Below are 22,621 nucleotides of genomic sequence, written 5' to 3' on the forward strand. Positions count from 1 at the left end.
TGGAGCTATAGAACTTTAAATTGCAATAAAACAACGATGGATTATTCGATTGACATGAATTTTATTTATCCGCAAGATAATCTAGTGGCATTACTTTTTAAATATGATTTTTGGCATATGACCGCCACGGCTGGCTCGGATGAAGTCCAATCTGGACTTCCAATTTTCGATGACTTTTTCCAACATTTGTGGCCGTATATCGGCAATAACACGGCGAATGTTGTCTTCCAAATGGTCAAGGGTTTGTGGCTTATCCGCATAGACCAATGACTTTACATAGCCCCACAGAAAGTAGTCTAGCGGGGTTAAATCACAAGATCTTGGAGGCCAATTCACAGGTCCAAAACGAGAAATTGGACGGTCACCAAACGTGTCTTTCAATAAATCGATTGTGGCACGAGCTGTGTGACATGTTGCGCCGTCTTGTTCGAACCACAGCTCCTGGACATCATGGTTATTCAATTCAGGAATGAAAAAATTAGTAATCATGGCCCTATACCGATCACCATTGACTGTAACGTTCTGGCCATCATCGTTTTTGAAGAAGTACGGACCAATGATTCCACCAGCTTATAAGGCGCACCAAACAGTCAGTTTTTCTAGATGTAACGGGGTTTCGACATACACTTGAGGATTAGCTTCACTCCAAATGCGGCAGTTTTGTTTGTTGACGTAGCCATTCAACCAGAAGTGCGCTTCATCGCTAAACAAAATAAAATGGACGTAGTGCGCGATACGTATTTTGCACAGAACCATTATTTTCGAAATAAAAGTGCACTATTTGCAAACGTTGTTCAGGCGTGAGTCTATTCATGATGAATTGCCAAACCAAACTGAAAATAAATCACTTGACAGCTGTTGAATCGGTCACCATCTTGAACAGTAATGCCAACTTAAAGTTATATACCTCGAAAAAAAAAACACCCGTTACATATAAACTTGAAGCAACAGTAGTGAACCAAAAAAGCGCTTCAAACTGACACCTTCGACATTTACCTCCACACCGGGAGCACCCAAAAAAAAGCACCTGCCTCAAAACGCCAATCAACCTTAATGACCAGCTTCAACACGCCTCAATACCATGAATAAATAATGACCGATAGAGGGCTAGATAACTCGCAACAGGTGCACAACACCGGTCGATTCGTTTTTCGCAACTTCTCTGGGCACGTATCTTTCCGACGCCGACGTCGCGCGTCTTGTACCGGCGTCGAAAGCCCTCTCCGATGTAATTGCAACATCCGAAAATCGGTCGCTGTGTGTTCGAGTGCCTCTTTAATTACCTCTGGAGCGTAGGTAGCTTCGAATTGATGGCTGATACGAGGCTCGGAGACGTTTTCGAACGGACTCGAGTAGTATGCAGGTAATTTGGGAGATGATGGAGCTGATTTTACGTCGATTGGATGCTCGATTCTTCCACCCGAGAAGGATAGGTGAAGTGGAGAGGAGGAGTTTTGGATTTGTTCGCTTATGGTGTTGAAGCGAGCCCAATTAGGTCGGAGTTCTTTTGGATAATCGATTTTGCTCTTGAGATCAACGTTCAAAGAGATCAAGGACGTCCCAATGGGAATTTCTCTTTCAAACTAAAAAAGAAGAAGTGAAAATTGAAATTTAAATTTTGAAGCGTTTCGTTTCCTTGAAGAATATTACAATCATAGATGAAGGACATCATATCTGTTGCTTTGATAAGATTAACAAATATAGCTTAATTTTGACCAGGCAAGAATAGGAGTTAAAAATCCAAAAACTTCATCAAACAGTGACACGTTGAGGTTTTTGAGCAATTATTCTTGGATTTTCGGAAAGTCAAGTGTGACAATTTTGCATATTAACGTAGCTTCAGAGGTGAAAATGTGCTTCATTTAGTTTTGCGAACTGAAATTATCATCATATTCGTAGTGAATTTTAACAATTTAAATGCGTTGTTGGAGCATTGAAGCGAGCATTGAAGCATTTGATTACCTCCAAAAGGGCCAGACCATCAACAGCAATAATTATATAGCGTTAATGAATCGTTTAGAGGATGAAAACGTTGAAAAACGGCCCCATTTGAAGAAAAAAAGGTGCTGTTTCATCAAGACAATGCGCTGTGTCACAAATGAATGAAAGCAATGACAAAATTGCATGAATTAGGCTTCGAATTACTTCTGCATCCACTGTACTCACCAGATCTGGCCCCCATCGTCTTTTTCTTGTTCTCATACCTCAAAAGAATGCTCGCTGGAAAGAAATTCAGCGTCAATGAAAAAGTAAGCGCCGAAACTGAGGCCTATTTCGAAGCGAAAGACAAATCGTACAACAAAAATGGTATCGAAAAGTTGGAAGATCGCTATAATCGCTGTATCGCCTCGAAGGCAACTATGTTGAATAATTAAATCGAATTTTAACAAAATTGTGTTTTACTAGGATAGACTGGGGACTTCTCAATTGGCCTGTTGTTAATTCCACTTCAGTGCGTTCAACTAATTTCTCTCACTTCTACTGATATTGAAAAAACTATTTAAAATAGGGTTTTTAAAGTGGCGGTGAGGTAGTGACAAACAAAAACAAAACCAAACCTTCTACCGAGCCGAGCTACGAGCTCCCAAAATTTCTCACAGACTCGCAACAAAGCAGGGACGAAAACAACAAATCCCTCGAAATCCCGGCATCCAGAGCAAGCCAGCCACGCCGTAAACAAACGTTACGATCAGTGCACATATTCATAACGCATCGTGTAACACCAAACATCGAACAAGACCGAGCTTCATATTAACTCCCCATATAAATCAAATTTAATTATTCGTAGCCATGGTCACTAATTGCATAATGCAAACAATAAAGATGATACGCGCAACTGAGCGTATGAAGATGTCATTAGCTAACCTAGGCGTTTTTATGGCGCCACGATAGTGTGGCTTATGGTTATGGCTGCTTGGTGGTCTTCATGGATCGGTGGGTTGTATATTGTGTGTGTGAAGTGTTTGATTAGGTCGGTATCGGCTTGAAGATGTGGTCAGTTACAGGGTTGATCCCCAGTTACGAAGCATTATCTGACAGTAGACAGTCAGATCAGGTGATTTTTCAGTTGTCGGGCAATCGATGTCAAGTTGCAGAGTATAGGTGGCCGCAAGTTTAACTTGACTACCGATCATAGAACGCGGCGGAAATAGAAGTAACTGTAGGTTTAAAAAAATGGTCTAATTTCTGACAACCTCGACCAGGGTCTACTAAATTCTTGAAAGAATTTACGTGAGTGTTCAGAAAAGAATAACAGAACACAATTTTTTTTTTATTGTGGCTGTTGTTCTATCTATCTGTCTTCACATGTTAATTCTACTGCACGAATCTTATTACAGTTCGGAGCTCATTTCATTGGACTCGGGTAGAAATAAAAAAGTTATGTATTTTCGTTTTTAGAAGTGGTGGGCTCAAACTAGTTTCGAATAAATCAGCCCAATTTACTTTTCGTGGCCACATGCAAAGAATTCCTTTCTTTGTTTAGAACAACTGATTTTAGTCGAATAACAACTATTCGAATGGCCTACATTTTCTAAGGTACCTATTCTCTTAAATGTTATCTTTACACGCGTCTTGTTGTTAAAAGACCGATGTTGAGATAATAAGATATGATTTGAAACCGCAAAAAAATTGTGATCAATGGAGACGAGTTGGAATTTATGCTCTAGTTATTTTCACCACATCGTTGATGGTAGAATCATATTATTCTTTTGAAATAAAGTCATCTCCGTCCTCGTCTCCGTCATTCTTGTATATATCTCCTTTCATCTTGGCATTTCTTCATTCAAACATCATTCTCCTATCTCCTATGTTACTGTCAACGGATAGATTCTGAGATATCGAAATTTTACAACTTTTTTCTTTATCTTTCAGTGATAAACCAATTCCAAGATAATAGTTCAATCGGATGGGCGTTTCTTTAATAATTTAAAAATTAAATTTCATATAGGAGTAAGACTCGATTTCTTTTTCCAAGGAACTTAACTGAGGAATTCGAACTCCTTGAAAATTTTAATTCTTCTCCAGTGGATCCTACCCTCGATCCTACCCAAGCATTCAAAATTACTTTTGGGCTCACATTTCGGAATTGACACAGAAACTCATAGCGCGTTATTCCCCTGGAACAAGCACATAAAAAAAATCACAAGAACGATGCATGTGCACAACTGACCGGTCACCCATCCAGCACTGCTTTTTCCAGACAAACAAAAGAAACGTTTTTCAACCTTTCCCCGAATGCAGCTGTCGTAAAGGGTGTTGGTGTTGGATGAATGTCTACGTCAACAATCAAAACTGCCGCATTTGGAGTGAAGCTAATCCTCAAGTGTATGTCGAAACACCGTTACATCCAGAAAAACGAACTGTTTGTTGCGCTTTATGGGCTGGTGGAATCATTGGTCCGTACTTCTTCAAAAACGATGATGACCAGAATGTTACAGTCAATGGTGATCGGTACAGAGCCATGATTACTAACTTTTTCATTCCTGAATTGAACAACCATGATGTCCAGGAGCTGTGGTTCCAACAAGACGGCGCAACATGTCACACAGCTCGTGCCACAATCGATTCATTGAAAGACGCGTTTGGTGACCGCCTAATTTCACTTTTCGGACCTGTGAGTTGGCCTCCAAGATCTTGTGATTTAACACCGCTAGACTACTTTCTGTTGGGCTATGTAAAGTCATTGGTCTATGCGGATAAGCCACAAACCCTTGACCTTGACACAGAAACTCATAACGCGTTATTCTCCTGGAACAAGCACACGAAAAAAAATCACAAGAACGCTGCAGATGCCCAACTGACCGATCACCCATCCAGATGCCGAACACGCCCCACACTGCTCTTTCCAAAAAACCAAAAGAACCTCTCTCCAGCCATTCTCGCAATTCCCGAACCTCCGGAAAACCCCAAAAGCCACCCCTCCACCCCTCCAAGGCCGCCCCCGACCGGAGACAACCGGACGACGAGATGACGCGATATTTAATTGACGGAATTGTCGAATCATCATCCGTCTCCGAAGCCCTCCGGTTTTTCGGGAGCGGTGCGGGCTCTGGGACCGCCTCGGGAGCGAATCTCTCTATCGATCCGGGAGCTGCGGGCCCCGCACTTGTCCTACATAGAGCGCTTCATTCATATCCGACTGACGCCCCCAGTCGCACGTTCGCGTATTCAGAAATCGCTAACCCGAGGGGGTGTTCGATGCAGTTTGTCCCGTCTTGTTGGTACGCCTGTCGTTTGACGTTTGCGGACGTTGACGCGATGTTTGGGTGCAGGAAGAATTGGCGGCGGTTTTGTTGGGTTTTGAACGGTTTTGTTGAGTTTTGAAAGTTAACGGAAAAATAATTGTTAAAAATTCAGTTTGCTCAAATTTGATAATTGTTTATCGTTTCTTATTTTAGAATGGGTCATGGAAAATTTATTTTCCTTTTTTTTTGGGAGTGTGAATCGTGCTAACTGTGCACTTAAATTTATTAATTTCAATTTTTAGAACTAAATATCTCAACTCTCGAAAAAAAAGTCATAATAACTGAGGTGAAGTGAGGAGCTTTTGAGCGCACGTTCTTGCACTATTTCATTACCTTTATTCAGCTATGTGGTCTCCAAGGCTGCAATTATGGGGCATTGAGGACGAGCGCTCAAAAGATCCTAGCTTCACATCGGTGATTTCCTCTTTTCCGATTATCTGCTTGAATTTTCTATGTTTCTGATGACTAGATCAGCAAGAAAGTTTGCGCAAAGCTTGGAATTGTTATTTTGTATTCACTTAAAAAAATATCAACTCAATCAAATTAAATGGCAGCTTCGAGAAAATTATCAATTTTTTTTTCGAAAATATCTATAATTTCTGAAATAATAGACTAATTCCCAACTACAAGCATTTTCATGATTCACGTGATCGAATCAATCGATAAATAGGTACAAAATGAATAAGACTTTCAATTCTCTAGAATTTTCTAAGGGTTAGGTATGGAAAATTATGAAAAATTTTTCGATATGCAAATTTTCGGGTACCAATTTCAGGTATTTAGGAATCGTCAGGTCTCACACCGCTCACGGATTTTGCGTAGATCTCAGAGTTTAAGAGAAATTTGATTCCGAAGTTTGGGAAAAAATCAGTCAAAATTCAATTTCTATACGAATTTTATCTAGGTAATCGAACCAATCGATAAATAGGTAAGTACAAAATTTCCATGAATAGACTTTACACTCTTTTAGATTTTCTAAGGGGAAAGTATGGAAAATTATCAAAAATTTTTCGATATGAAAATTTTCCGCTCACGGATCTTTCATAGACCTCACAGTTTAAGAGAATTTTTACTTCGAAATTTGGGAAAAAATCAGTAAAAGTAAAAATCGTTATAGCTCTTGAAATATTCGCCACAGACCTCTCATATGAAAACGTTTTTTGAAGATCCAGCTGGGATCTGAAACATGATGAAATTTCAAGTCTGTATCTTGCGACTAGGAGAAGTAGCAAGCTCGAAACGTCCAACGCCTCATATTTACGGAACCTTGTCGGACTCTGGAGAGGATTCTGCCCACTTACGAACTCGCAATAAATACATACAAATATGAACGTGAAACAAATTCAATCAATATACAACGGCGCGATTCGAATCTAGGACTATATAAAAACAAAGATTCCAAATTCCACGATTATGTGTTGTTGAGTTTTCGAAAAATCAATTCTCTCAATGCCTATCGTAAAAACAATACTTTCCAAAAGGAACTCAAAAAAACTCAATATGTATAGAGCTGATTTGAAGCTTGAAATCTTACTTTTGCACCACCTCCAAAATTACCCGCAAATGCAATCGAAAAGAAATCTACTAGGTACTTGGTTGTAACGGTTTCAACGCTTCCGCAAAGTTGAACAAGCTTGCAAAATTTGACATCAGATTTGTCATATGTTCGCTACTAAAAAACTCAAAAATTACAATGACGAACTAAAATGAACACTAAAGTTCCTTTGGGATATTCAATTTATGGAGAAATAATGAGAAACTACTATTCAATTAAGTAGAGTGCATCAATTGCTCAAACAATTGACTGATAGATGTCAACATTCGAAGATTCGAAGCTTATGATAAGCCTTGCATCAGGTAAATTAGACATTTCCAAAAGGAAAGTGTGGCATAGCAACTAATTGTGGAACATTCATTCGGCATTTCAACTTTTCTATTATTTTCCAATCATAGACTTTTTGAATCGGTAGCGAACCAAAACTTCAACAAATTTCGCCTTGAAAAATATAGAAATTGAGAAAAGTGAACATGAAGAAATTCCTTCGGTAGAATAATGAAAAACTCAGGGCTATAGTAGCTTGCTCGGTAGCTTGGCTATAAGAAAGTTGATCTCTTGGTTAATCTCCTTATCGAGAATTTATCTGTGTTCTATATACGTATGAATTTTAGGGAGGATATCAAGTTTCTGTAATATACTCGTATTTATTGATTAATAACACAACACAATGTATCAGTTTCTGCTGTTTTTGAGAGAGAATGAACTAAAATTTGCGTTTGAAAAAATCGACTGAATTATTTCGCAAGCAATAATTTTTTTTTCGATATGAATTGATCGAATTCCGTTTCAGATTCTCATGCTGATCCTGATATCTAACTCTTCCAATTGTTGAGAAAAACTTTATCTTGATATTATTTCGAGATTTTTTACCGTCCCAGAATGAATCTGTGCACATTTCAGAGAAGTTGAAGTTTTTCTTCATTGTTAAACTTTAATTTTCGACGATGATTCACAAGGAAACAAAGAACCAATTGTTTGGCCACTCTGCGATCTATTGAGTTTGAAATTTCAGCTGACGATTTTTATTTATTCAATAGAAATTTGCAGAACTTCTCAACTAGGAGAACATTTTCACAAGGAACATTTATTATTGTTGAAAAAATAATGTGAATTATATGAATTCCCAAGAAAAATACTATCATAAGGCGATACAAAAATCAGATTGCGTTGACATCTAAATTAAACAATAATTTTCGCATCAAAAATTAAAGAAATCCAGTGATAACGAGGTGGTAGGGATATTACCGATTTTTCATTCAGTTACATATAATATCCGATGTATCTAGTTAGAATAAAGAAATCAAGAGAAATTTCCCAAGACTCACCTGAATAGAACAAAAAATCCATGTTGATATAATCCAAAATAAAAATAAATCCCAAAAATGGTCTTCAGCACCACAACATCACTCAACTTTGATCCTCATCCAAACAAAAAACTCAAGTATCACAATTCAATGTAGGTCTCACAAAGTATAAACGTAAGTTATCCACAAAAACAAAAATCCAATGAATTAATCCACCAACGTTCAGAAAACACAGATACACAAAATTCTATGTTGCGACAAAACTTCAGAAAATGTCTCACAGCATCTCGCTGATGTTATTGTCACCCCGAAAACTAATTCGATAAAAAACTTCCACAAAAATTTTCGATATTAGCGAAAATCCAGAAAACTAATCGCTTCGCGATGATAAAGGGTGTTTACGAATCGTTTAGGGCGCGAATTCGCGATCTCGGTGCTCTCTAACGGAGCGACGTCTGTGGCTCCAACACAGAAGAGTTGATTCGGGCGCACTGAAGTAAAAACCGAAGTTCCGAACGGCTTGTGCCTCACGTGAAGTGGCCCGCCGATCGAGGACGATGTTTGCCGACGGGTACAGCGGCCGCCCCGGCACCTGCGTTGTTGCCAGGATTTTCCCTCGAACTAAAGCAGAGATAAACGGACTTTTCTTCTTGTTTTTCCAATTTGACTCGTTAGTTTTCACTCCAATACCTCCACTTTATCCATAATAAAACATGTTTCAAGACGAACAAAAGAGTTACAGAGAGCATCCAATGAATATGTAAAAAAAATAGTCCTTGCAGATGATGATAGGTACTGCTGGACATTTATAGAATGCTAGAATTTTTACTTTCATTTGAGAAATATGTAGAAATGCAATCCTCACATTCTAAATGAAGAGTTTTCTAATGAAAGGTTTCATTTTGAAAAGTTTAGTGGCCGTGTTATGTCTCGAAGAAGTGATCATAATGAGCCACCGAGATCTTGTGATTTAACACCCTTAGACTTTTTTCTTCAAGACCACGTGAAAGATTAGGCCTATGCAAATGTGCGAATTGGTCATGGAAAATAACTTGAAAAGGATATATGGTGTTGAAATCATAGCCATTGGCTGATTTCGTTTTCCATAATTAATTGTATAACTTTCGTAACCTATCCCTTTATAATGAAATAAAGATCCCTTGATTTCTCTTAAAATATACTTTATGTTTTAATATTGAATGAAACACTAATTGAAAAATCTTTCATATTAGGTTATTTAATAATTTAAAATGAAAAATCTGTTCAACTTCCCTTCAGTTATAAATTGTTTAGCTGACGCAACTGAATATGGGAGCTAATATTCTGTATTCTTCCTATATTCTACATTTTTCCTTCCACAAATATACTCATCAAAATCAACAGAATAATTGATGGAAAATGACTTTATTCCCGCTAAATTTCGCTGGATACTTTTAATTTCGATTAATACAAGATAATTTTCCGTTAGGTAGAGAACAAACCAAGATAACGAGAAAAACCAAGACAAAAATTGAAAAATCTTAGTCTTCGTTCTGTTGAATAATGATTCAGGTTCTTAATTTTTCTTCTTGTTCGTTTCTACATCCAGAAATGAATGTTCTTCAATTAACCACTAGTCTAAGTTTCCCAAATGCTAAATGTTAAGTGGAATTGCTAAGTGCTCTTATTTCATTTTGCAGTATACCCTTCAATAAATCACAAAACTCACTTTAAGCATTCAATTAATATTTACCTAGTTCACAATTTCCCTAACATAAAGACCGAATCGAAGCCGTGGCAACGCCGCGCAACCCGTCACCTGTTCCTCCAAGACACAAGATACAAGTGAAACAACGGTCGCGACGACCGAAAAGAAGGATGCGACGGAACACTGCCCTGGGGCTGGGTACCGAAAGGGAGACCCCAACTGTCCGTATGTGTATCAGTTGGGAATGCGGCAAGTGGATGATGGGCGAAGGAACGAAGAATGGACTAATAATGGTTCACCTGTTCAGTTGCCTTACAGGTGCTCGAGCACCGGTAAAAAAGAGACCTGCATTTCGGCGGAATATTCAATTCTATGCGCGGAGCGACACAGATGGACGCTTTTTGTGTAGAACAGGTCGGGGATTTTGTGGGAAGGTTGCTTTCGATGCCGCGAGGGTATTACCTGGTCTCTTTCTGTACTTGTTTTTTCAATTCGTTGGATTTTAGGGTTGAACGTGGCGGTGGATGCGTGGGATTCCATTCCGGGAGGCTGATAAGCTTAGAATTATCATTTGGTCCATTAACGAACTGGAATTACGCATTCAGACCTCAATAATTACAAGACGTCTAAAATTATGAACGTAGACCAAAAATTTGTTGCAAAAAAACGCCTTAAACTTCTTACTCTATGATTCGTGTTTGTTTACAAACACCTTGAAGTTCTTTTCACGACGCATTTCACACAATCAAAAGGAAAGTTTGTCGAAAAAACGTCTTAGAACTTTATGCCTAATCAGAGAATATCAAATGAGGCGTTTTATTACAACGAACTCTGCAAGACCATGATTGAATTAGATCCAGATGCGTCGCATAAAAACGCCTTAACATACTTAGTCATCATAGAGTATGATTTGTCACAAAATATGAATACCTAGGCGTTTTTTTGCGACAGACTTTTCTGTTTGATGTGACAATCATAGAAATAAATTCTTCAGGGATTTTGTGGGAAGGTTTCTTCCTATACCGCGGTGGTATTACCTGATGGTCTCTTTCTGTACTTTTTTTTTCTATTCAGGGTTGGACGTTCTGGCGGATATATGCATGGAATTCCGTTCAGGAAGGCTGATAAGCTTACAGGATCGATTGGCGCGCTCTGGAATTAGAGGAACGTAATGTAAAAGGTCTTTTCAGAGATTTCTGTTTCAATAGGAACAAGTGCAACCCTTTCTGTGTCATTTCCGGTCGAGATACGAATTAGCTGAGTGACTTTTGTTTCCAGCTTTGGCGATGTTTGAACTCGTGGAGAATGTTTTGTTTCGAATGTGTTAGTGAACTCATTAGCTAGGCGAGTTGCAGTAGTTCTACCCTTGATGTAGGAATAAATGAATAGAAATTGAAGAAAACACTGCAGTTCTAAACTTTTTCGTTATATGAAGAGCATGTAATCGTCACTTTACTACTTTTGAGTATCGAAATCACACAATTTTATATCAAAATTTTTATATTCACTTTCTTCTGCAGAATGCAGAACAATCTTTGGTCCAATTGTGATTTCATTCCGCTTTATGATTGACAACTGATATTATGTCTGTCAAAATGATAGGACCTCGTACTTATTATCACAAACAAAACAATGAAGTATTAGCCAATACGGAACTTGTACACAACTTTCAGAAAAATCAGATTTTTCCTAGATGGAGAACATTTTTTTTTGTAATTTTGAAATCTCACAAATTTTTCCCTACATTCTGCTGAAATATTACGTCTACTCATAGCGTATCGAAAAAAATTTTTGATTACCATAATTAGAAACTGCTTGAAGCATTCAGCCCATTAACGAACTTGAATGACGCATTCAAATCTCAATTAAAAAACATCGAAATGTGAAAGCATATCCAGACAAAAACATCGTTGCAAAAAAACGCCTTGAAGTGCTTACTCTATGATTCGTCTTTCTTTAAAAACGCCAAGGCGTTCTTTTCGCGACACACTCTACAAAGTTGAGAATTGTCACATTCAGAAAGAAAGTTCGTCGCGAAAAAACGCCTTAAACATTTATGCCGAATCATAGAATATGATTCGATTAGAATATTAACACATCAGGTGTTTTTTTGCGACAGACTTTACCATCGTTCAAAACTGTTTCCTGATCTTTTTTTATGTTTTCTGAAATAACTGCCGATTTCAGTCAACCAGAGCTTTCGGTATCCAGATTTAACTGTATGTTTTCCAAAACTGTGATACGCATCTTCTGAAAAATGGTACTAACGAGAAAAAAAGTAGTATAATGTGGTATTCTCACTTCTTCTCAGAACAAAATTACCCGGATCAACTTTTATTTATTTTCAGTTATTATCTGCGAAATCCCGAAAAACATCTGCAATCTTGCAATTCGAATGAAACTTTTTTCTTCAGTTCTCACTCCTTCATCTACCTGCAATTTACCAATGGTGGTCGTTTTTCCATAATTGCTTCATTAGGTATCTTATAGAGCGGACTCGAAATACACTGCCTCTTTGTACTAAACTCTGACAACTTTTTTCTACCCACACGATGCGTTTCGTGACGATTTGTCATGGCTAGAGCGTGATCATGTTCGATAAATGTCAATGTAGGTACGTAAATAGCTTGAAATAATTGAGCCCTACTGGAAAAATCTATCATTTATCACGAAACAGTCGCGTTTTGTTTTCTATTAGTAGCCTTTGAATTTTTAGTGTGAACAACACGAAATGATTGATGGGATATCTTTATTTTGCGTCTAATCTGATGTTTTTTTTATTTTTTTTTACTAGACAGTAAAGTAGTAGATTGACTGCTGCAGCTGATAGTTCATAGCCGAGCGTAGCGAGGCTAGGAATTCATCAAAGGCAGTCAATCTTCTTTTCTGCACAGTTGAACATATAATTTTTTCTTCGATTGTTCATAATGAAGGATATTGTATTTGCAAATTATTACAATTCCCACAATCTTTTTATTTTTCCTGTAGTGATGAATTAAAACAGAATTTGATAGAAATCGTAATTGTTGGAATGGGTGGTTGCTATGGAAATGTATATGTCCATGAGAATTACAGTTTGACAACTTATGAAATATCTGACAGTTTTTCGGAAGCATATCGGATATATTTATATTATGAACAGTAATGGCGACTTAGAAGTACTTACTCCTCCAGAAATAAGAAAGGTGGCTAAAAATATTGATTGTCAGAAAATGTAGAATGTTGTATTTGCATTGAGAATAATCACTCTGCTGGCTAGGCAGGAAAGTAATACTTTGATGATTTATATGTGTCTGCAAAATCAATATTTGCTGTCAATTGGAGAAAAAAACATAGCTATGAAAATTTGACGTCCATTAACAGACGAAGAATAAGAAATAAGAAGGTTTTGAAGTAACTGATTGATTTACTCTTTTTTTTGTGCAGAACATAGCTTCAATTCAACATTCATCACTTTGGAACTTGGAATTCTAGAAAGTTGAAATTTCCGGTATGTATTACCAATATCCCGCATATCATTTGCTTATAATAATATAACTCAGAGTTATAAACAGAGATAGATGGAGCATATGTCATTTTCAATAAGCAAATTTTGTCACCGCAACATGAATGATCACATTTGGCATGAAACGCGCGGAAATGAAAACATATCAATGTCACGATATTTCACTCAATTCGCGAGTTTCTCCACAAAGAACGCACTTCTTATGTTCCATGGTGAATCAACGTTTCATATCAACTCAAAATATATTGTAGTATAGTATAGTACATACCTAATTATATCAGAAATTCAGAAAACAAACTTCAAGCGCGTCAACCGACGTGAAACAACCGATGACACAAGGGGAGCAAAAGTTGTCAAACCTTGGATTTCAGCAGGTAGATACAGCAAATAATGAATATTCTGCTTCTTATAAATTCGACAATTAGGAAAAATATCGGATTCCAAATATTCAAATTTGCATATTTAATCGGGAATCACTCACATAAATATATTTCATTCAATATAACATACATTCATAACGATATAGTAAAATTGTGGATTTGAAAATGTATCACAATCCCACAACGTAGTCTAACCAAGTTGAGGACATGTAAGAACTGTGTATACTCCTTCTATCTATGTTTATTATTCTATGGTACCTAATCGTACAGGGTTGTTCAAAATCACAGACTTCAACGAGATATACGTGAGTTTTTCGAAAAAAAATGTTTTCAACTCCCCGCAAAATTTTGATCGTCGAATACGCTGGTGCAGTATTGACCACTAATCTAGGACATCCTGTACACACTTCCCCCTCTTCCCCAACATTAAACGTTGAATGTCCACCCTCCAGCAAGCCGAAATATTTGCCTTGATCGTGGCATCGCGATGCACAATCCCTAAACGCCTGACAAACAATCAAACAAAGCTCGTTGTCTTCCCGAGAACAACATCCTCACCGCTAAAGGCCGGAATTTCAGCGGTACCGCACACAGACCCTCCCGACGTCGACGTCGGTGCAGTTCCGGGACGCCGCCGGAGGGCGTCGTTTATATACCCCCGAGGTTTTTACCCCGACGGTGGGCTGGGTGGTTACAACAATATCGGACTAATTGAGCAAACAGATTCTTCCGGGGTTTATTTCTGATATAAATTAAGCCCTTTAGGGACGTATCGAAGGAGAAGAGGAGTTTTCAGAGAATTGAGGAGGTTTGGGAGGTAAAAGTGCCAAAGGAAGATGAACGGTGTTTTGGTTATCAGAAATTGAGGTGGGTGATCGAAAATAAGATTATTTTATTTGATAATAAACCTTTGATGAATAAAAGATTAAAATTGCTGAAAGCTACACTCAATTCAAAAGAAAATGTTGATATTCAAGAATATTCTTAATTATAATAAAAAACTTGTCAGGAATTTAAACAATGCTTTAATTTTTCTCACAAGTTTACTTTTGCTAACGTTTCGGAGGCGATTTCTTCCTTCTTCATGACTGAAAAACAAAGGACATTCAACAAGCAGGACAGCCTTTAAAACCAACCTCAAGTATATCGAGTTTTCGACAAAACAGCAAATAAGCAATAAAGATTTGCAGGATTAAATGATGTGCTGTTTTTGAAACTGCAGGATCTCCGCAAGCAAAACAAAAATCAATGCATTCATTACGTGTATACCTGATCTCATATGTCTACTTAAAACTTAATGAATAATAAGATACGTTTAGAATCTACGAATTTTACCATTACCCAGTGATGTACCCAAGTGGGATAAGGGGAATATATTCCCGCCCCTTCCTGAAGGAGGATCCAACGCTCAATAATTCAATAGTCAATCGCATTGAACACTCTTGGGATCAGCTACAAGGAGCTTTGAATTCTCATACATACACTCCAAGAACTCAGACGGCTTTTATTGAAACTCTGGAGAGAAATTGATCAAAGCTACTACAACAATCTGATCGAGAATATGCAAAGGCGTTGTCAGACTGTCGTTGATATTTGAGGAGGCCATACTCTTTACAGAATTCATCTTTCAAATTTTTCAGAAAACGCTATTAGTTGAAGAAAGTGCTGAGAGTTTTTTCAACGCTTCAAGGTCGGTGATTTTGATGTCGAGGACAAGCATGGCGGTGTGAGAGAGAAGGTTTTCGAAGATGCAGAATTGGAGGCTTTACTTGATCAAGACTCGTGTCAAACGCAACAAGATTTGGCAGGATCACTGGGAGTGACGCAACAAGTCATTTCAAAACGCCTGAAAGTCATGGAATTGATTCAGTAAAAAAGTAATTGGGTGCCGTACGAGTTCAATCCGAGATATGTTGAATGGCGTTTGTTTGCTCGTGAACAGATGCTTGCGAGGCAAAGGCGGAATGGATTTCTGCATCGCAGAAATTGAAAATGGGTTCATTACGATAATCCCAAGCGCAGAAAATCATGGAGATATCCCGGCCCTGCTTCCACGTCGACGGCCAACCGAATATTCACGGTTTCAAGGTCATGCTCAGTATTTGGTAGGACCAGCTCGTCGTAGCGTATTATGAGTTGTTAAAATCGACCGAAACAATCACAAGCGATCATTATCGAACGCAATGAATGCGTCTGAGCTGAGCATTGAAAGACAAACGGCCACAAAACAACAAGAGACACGATGAAGTGATTTTACAGCATGACAATGATATTGCGAAAGTGGTTAAGACATACTTAGAAACTTTAAAATGGGAAGTCTTACCCCGCCCGTCGTATTCTCCAGACGTTGCTCTCTCGGACTATCACTTGTTTCAATCAGAGGTACACGGCCTGTATGACCAGCACTCATGAAGAAATAAAAAATTAGATCGATTCGTAGATCGCTTCAAAAGAGGACCAGCTTTTACAACTCGGGATTCGTACGCTGCCCGAAAGATGTGAGAAAGTAATGGTCAACGATAGACAATACTTTGAATTAAAAATGTATAACCAATTTCTTACAATGAAGCCTAATAATGAAGGAATTTCGGAAAAAACGGCTGAAGCAAAGTTGTACGCTCAAATACTAAAAATAAATTATCCAAAGTACTAGCTACTGATCAGAATACCTACTGGATTGAAGTATTTTTTGATTTGAATTTTGTCCGAGAAAGTAGACATTCTTATACGATTTCAGAAAAAAATTCTGATCTTCTCTGATACCTTAGAAGCTACAACAGGAAGTAGGTACCTCGTTCTGCAATTCAACCATATCCATCCATCACGATCATCGATCCTACACACACAAGTGTCGCAATTTTTTCAATCGACATCGACACCGTTATCCGTATCATGTTCCTTTCGCAACTAGTCCAAATCCCCATTAACGACTGTGAGAAACAGATCCAAAAGACATCGAAATGAGTAATACTTCGTTATCCTCACGTTCACCCATTATTGCACCACTCTATCTGCAATAATTGGACTTAATGACCACAATAGGTAACTTACTACCGAACTGCACTAAATCCCCGGCTCGAGACAATCCAAGGAAAATATTAATTAGATCATTGTCGAGCCATGAAAACGCACGAGTCGGACTTTATGTCAATTATAATTACTTTAATGATTATCTGGGAACAAATGACCACTTTGTATTATGGCAGAATGGGATAATAGGTCCGTTTTGCTTTGCAGGGTTCTCCTTTCTCTCCTCGTTTTGTTCATTTTTATCCCGCTGATGGTGAGTCAAATGATATTTCTCGTCTTACACAAGGCATTGTGTTCTTTATTGTTCCAGGAGACGGTTAATCATACGACATTTGGGACATGAAAACTGGCAGTATATTTGAAACAGGATATGCAGATGGATTCTTCGACAGTTATTTTTAAATTTACAGCGTTGGTAGGATGTATTTTGGACGTTTCGCATTGTTCGGGAAGTATGTGAGTTTTTTCGCCAACTGTCGTTGGGAATTTCGTACATTAATTTTAGTTCATACTCTCACAAGATCTGGAAAACAATTCACTCTTTCATTCATATGGTTGATCAAGATTATTTTTGAACTGTTCAGTTTTCTGAGTAAACTCAATTTAATCGTCGATATATGACAGTGGATCCATCATTGCACTGCCTAGTCAGATAGAGCTTCAATTGAGACGAAAACAATTGGTCAAAGCCGTTCAAAGCGACCTAAATCTCGACACATCATCTGACAAAGTTATAGTAATTTGGACATGCATGGCAAAGGGTGTTTTTTTAGAGCTATAGAACTTCAAATTGCAATAAAACAACGATGGGTTATTCGATTGACATGAATTTTATTTATCCGCAAGATAATCTTGTGGCATTACATTTTGAATATGATTTCTGGCATATGACCGCCACGGCTGGCTCGGATGTAGTCCAATCTGGACGTCCAATTTTCGATGACTTTTTCCAACATTTGTTGCCGAATATCGGCAATAACACGGCGAATGTTGTCCTCCAAATGGTCAAGGGTTTGTGGCTTATCCGCATAGACCAATGACTTTACATAGCCCCACAAAAAGTAGTCTAGCGGTGTTAAATCCCAAGAGCTTGGAGGCCAATTCACAGGTCCAAAACGTGAAATTAGGCGGTCACCAAACGTGTCTTTCAAAAAGTCGATTGTGGCACGAGCTGTGTGACATGTTGCGCCGTCTTGTTGGGATCACAGCTCCTGGACATCATGGTTGTTAAATTCAGGAATGAAAAAGTTAGTAATCATGGCTCTATACCGATCACCATTGACTGTAACGTTCTGGCCATCATCGTTTTTGAAGAAGTACGGACCAATGATTCCACCAGCCCATAAAGAGCACTAAACAGTGAGTTTTTCTGGATGTAACGGTGTTTCGACATACACTTGAGGATTAGCTTCACTCCAAATGCGGCTGTTTTGTTTGTTGACGTAGCCATTCAACCAGAAGTGCGTTTCATCGCTAAACAAAATAAAATGGACGTATTGCGTGATACGTATTCCGTACAGAACCATTATTTTCGAAATAAAATTGCATTATTTGCGATCGTTGTTCAGGGGTGAGTCTATTCATGATGAATTGCCAAACTAAACTGAGAATAAGTCACTTGAAAGCTGTTGAATCGGTTGCCGTCTTGAACAGTAATGCCAACTTAAAGTTATATACCTCGAAAAAAAACATCCGTTAGTTAAATTGTATGAATTGTTACTTGAGCACCAAGCTTATTATCCAGATCTGACCCCCTTTGATTACTGGATATTTGAGAACCTCAAGAAATTTAATCGAAAAATGTTGCCCTATTGACCCATTTTATAATGAAGGAAATACAAATAGAAACAAGAAAATTCCAAATTCGCAACAATACCAATGTGCTAGTTCTGAGAATATATCGATACATATAAATTAACAAAATGATAACAGGGGATAGATATTCACAGTCCGCAACAGCTATTTCTGATGTAGAGTCTGAACGGTTAGTTATTTGTGCACGAGAGAAATTATCATAATTTCAGCAATTACTTCAACGTCTGCTCGATAATCTCAAGTTTTTCTAAAATTCTCAGTTATGGCCAGGAGTAGTATTTACGCTGTCATTGCAAATTTGCAAAAAACGCGATACTCCATTATTCTCTGTAGAGAACATGCGATTACGTTTCTTTATTTATAACGGCTAGGTCGAAGAATATCCGTTTACCAGCGACCAGTGTTTCTCGCAAAAATGCAGTACGAAAATTGGTGTAAATAGAGAAGAATAGGTAACGGAGGAAAAGTGTGTTGGTATGGAGTTAATCGAATAATTTTGTTGGCGATGTTTGTGAGAATTTGAATATCACTCGGAAATTTTAACCGACCCCAATTATTCCTATGCTACATGAAATTTATTTATACAACCAGTATATAAAGCCACTCTTTTTGCAAGTAAGTTACTTTTCATAAAGAGCCTTAAATGAGTTTAGAAATTTAGCAAGTACACAAAAGAGGCTTTACAGTGCATCGTTAAGAAATAATACAAAAAATAACAGCAATTCTAGTATTGATAAAAATCTTGTGAAATATCAGTGTAGATGAACTAGGTTGATAGAAATCTGATATTATTTTGTGTAACTATTTGGGAAACGTTTGCGTCAACATGTTACACACAATCTTTTTTTCAATTTTCAATAGTGACTTTTTGAATTGAAATTAAAATTACAAAGAAGTCTTTACGTAGCTTCATTTTAATCGTCTAGTGAATTCAGGCATTTTGATGATGACAACTTTGTTGTCGAAACGTAGTGGAACGAAAGAAAATATTCCATGGATGAGATTTTCATTACTTCGATTCAGGTGGAACACCTGTGAACTGGAAATTTTATCGCAATATTTATTCATGAATATTTCACATCTCTACGTACTACACGATTCTCTTCATAATTTTTTCTGGCAAATATTTATTGCTCATCCATCGAGCACAGAACACAGCAACCCACTCTAACCGAGAGGGCAATGAACATCCAACAATTACATAAAATCTTTTTTTAATGTCATTACAAGGTGTCTTCCGCCAAATGATACTACAATGTTGCTTTTTTCCTCTTATAAACCTACATACAGACCTTCCTAATGAAACCGATAGTGGGCGTTCAGCTCCGTTGGCATGTACGGTTAAATTGGTCGGCGTAGGATCACTTGATACACTCTGTGTACAAATAGGGATAAACTAAATTTGCTGATTACGAAAACATCGCATTGTCTCTTATGTCTCTTCATTAGGCGAGCAGATAGGATCGTTGGATCATCGCTGAATCCGAGAATATATTTGAATTTTTACTTTCTTTTTTTTTTGAGGATATCACGAATTTAGGAGTTGTTAGGGGTCAAGAAGATTGAATGAAATGATGGCTGTTCAATATACACTGTGTCCGTAAAGTATGGAACGAATTCATTTATAGCTAAACAGGCTATTTTAAGAAATAATCCTGAAACACGTCGATTTTTATTTTAATTTACTGTATTTTAAAATAATAATCTAATATACAGGGTGAATTACTTTCGAGTAATGACGTCAACGTTATTTTTTTAAATGGAACACCCCCATTTTGTCCTAATTTTCCGATTATTCTAGCTGAGCTGATTCCAAAAATGTATCACATGTATATTCCAATTGGTACGGGTGGACAAAAATAAACTCCATTTCTACTTCAAATTGAATCTAAGCAATAATTAAAACATTAACGAATGCCAAAAATATTGTAGTACTAAACTGTCATTGAACACCAATAAATTATTAATAATGACATTTCACAAAAAACTAGACAACTATGGTTTTTTTAAATTGATCAGAAATAATTTCTTTCATATTCAGTCTGCTAGACCTCAAGTACCAAACATGTTTGGAAACAGCTCATTTTTATTAATCTAAAAATGTAACAAACTACAGGGTGTTATATTCGAACCAATTGCCGCTAGATAATAAGTATTTGTGATAATATTAATAATTTAACTAATAAAGAATGTCACGCGTTACTTTATGAGCACACACAAAACTATTGTATTTTTGTCAACCCTGTACCAATTGGAATCAACATGTGATACATTTTTGGAATCAGCTCAGCTAGAGTAATCGGAAAATTGTGACAGAATGGGGGTATTCCATTGAAAAAAATGACGGTGACGTCATTACTCGAAAGTATTTCACCCTGTTTATTAGATTATTATTTTAAAATACGGTAAATTAAAATCAAAAATCGACGTGTTTCAGGATTATTTCTTAAAATGGTCTGTTTAGATAAAAATGAATTTGTTCCATACTTTACGGGCACAGTGTATACATTGTTACAACGAAATTGATAATATTTGAAACAGTGATAAAGCTATACGCTCTATTAGTGATGACGTCACACAATGCCATTTTAGTTCTCTTGTCAGTGTTCTGAATCCAAACAAAGAAAATTGTCATTCACATTAGTACGTTGTCGTTGAAGAATTTGGGTTATTTTGATAAATAAGATTATTTAAGGAATTATTTTAATATTAATTGATAGACAGAAGGAACGAGATTAATGCCAGAAAGTTCAAACTTGAAGTTCAACTAATAAACACGGCTCTTTACAAAATCTGGGGAATGATACAGGATTCAAACTTACTGGTATTAACCTCTTTCCTTCTGTCTATCAATTAATACTGAAATCGTTCCTCAAATACGCTTATTCATGAAAATAGGCCAATTCCTTCAACGACACCGTACTAATTTGAATGACAATTTTTTTGTTTGGATTCCGAACACTGACAGGAGAACCAAACATGGCGGTGTGTGACGTCACACTAATAGAGCGTATTACACACTTTATTCCTAATCTTTGAATAAGATTCATATTAATGAAAATGATCAATGGAAAATTTACCTAGTTACGGTTGTCATGCTAAATTTATTTTGACAGATATGATGTGAAATTGTTGACAGTTATCATTGCTGAGGTACACTTCTGCCTCCGGTGGCTGGAAAAGTAAAATTTTTCGATGATCCTGTCAGTCAAAAAATGACCCTTTTATTTTACGTTTGGAAAAAGAATATTTAATTTTTTTTTCCCACTAAAGCAAGTTCCCAAACTCGCAACAGTTCCCACAGTATTCTCCTCATTCCCTACATCCTCCCGGATGAAAATCGGGACACATAGACATACTTCCGGAATTAAGAAACGGAGAAGAAAAGACCGGGAAATTAATTCGAGAAAAACCCGACTATACTCCGGACTGAAATCTGGAAATAATATTCCTTTATCAGCGTGAAAGAAGTTTCTTATTACGGAAAATGGCCATTCCCATTTTAATCTGGTGGGAGAACAGGAAGCACCGAAAACATTTCTCCATATACCTACACAACGGAATGAGGGAAAACTTTGATGATTTCGGAGTTTTTACCTCCGGCGGCCCCGGAGATGTTAGTCGGAATGTTTCGGTTTGGCCATAGGTTTAATTAGAAATTCTTTCCGGATCAACATCCCCGGAAGGTGGAGGACGTGTCCGGAGACGGTCAGATCGGTCTGCGGGTTTTTGCTATGGGAATGAATTGTTGGATTCCGGAAAACTTTTCTTTATTCCTTCTGCATTCTTGTCAAGGCAGGGAGCGAGTCCTACGCTCGTCTCATCCTGGAAGATTACCTACTTTTAATTATTTGTTCCCGGGTATTGTATAATGTTTTTCCTCAGTCATGTACAGGTTGCGCCACATTTTAAACAGCTTTTATCTACTCCTATTGAATTATATATTCATTATTCAACTGCTTTTGAGCAATTAATAGTATCTATTAACAAACATCGTGAGTTATAATAACTCACTGCTATAACTCACTATAATAAATCGAAAATATGGATCTGTGCTTCTATATTTCTCTGCTTCTATTCGATTAGCCGAAAGGGA

General features: G+C 37.4%; 1 protein-coding gene across 1 annotated transcript in view; it reads right to left on the bottom strand.

Annotated features, from left to right (window-relative positions):
• Positions 1-8,618, bottom strand: part of LOC123672776 (nephrin) — an 84,477-nt gene extending 75,859 nt beyond the window's left edge. The window contains exon 1 of the mRNA XM_045607055.1: positions 8,130-8,618. Within this exon, the coding sequence (XP_045463011.1) occupies positions 8,130-8,151 (22 nt within the window). The 5' untranslated portion in view covers positions 8,152-8,618. The remainder of the gene's footprint in view (positions 1-8,129) is intronic.
• Between the last annotated feature and the right edge of the window lie 14,003 nt (positions 8,619-22,621).

Source organism: Harmonia axyridis, chromosome 2 (genome assembly GCF_914767665.1).
Source record: "Harmonia axyridis chromosome 2, icHarAxyr1.1, whole genome shotgun sequence".
NCBI classification, from domain to species: Eukaryota; Metazoa; Arthropoda; class Insecta; order Coleoptera; family Coccinellidae; genus Harmonia; species Harmonia axyridis.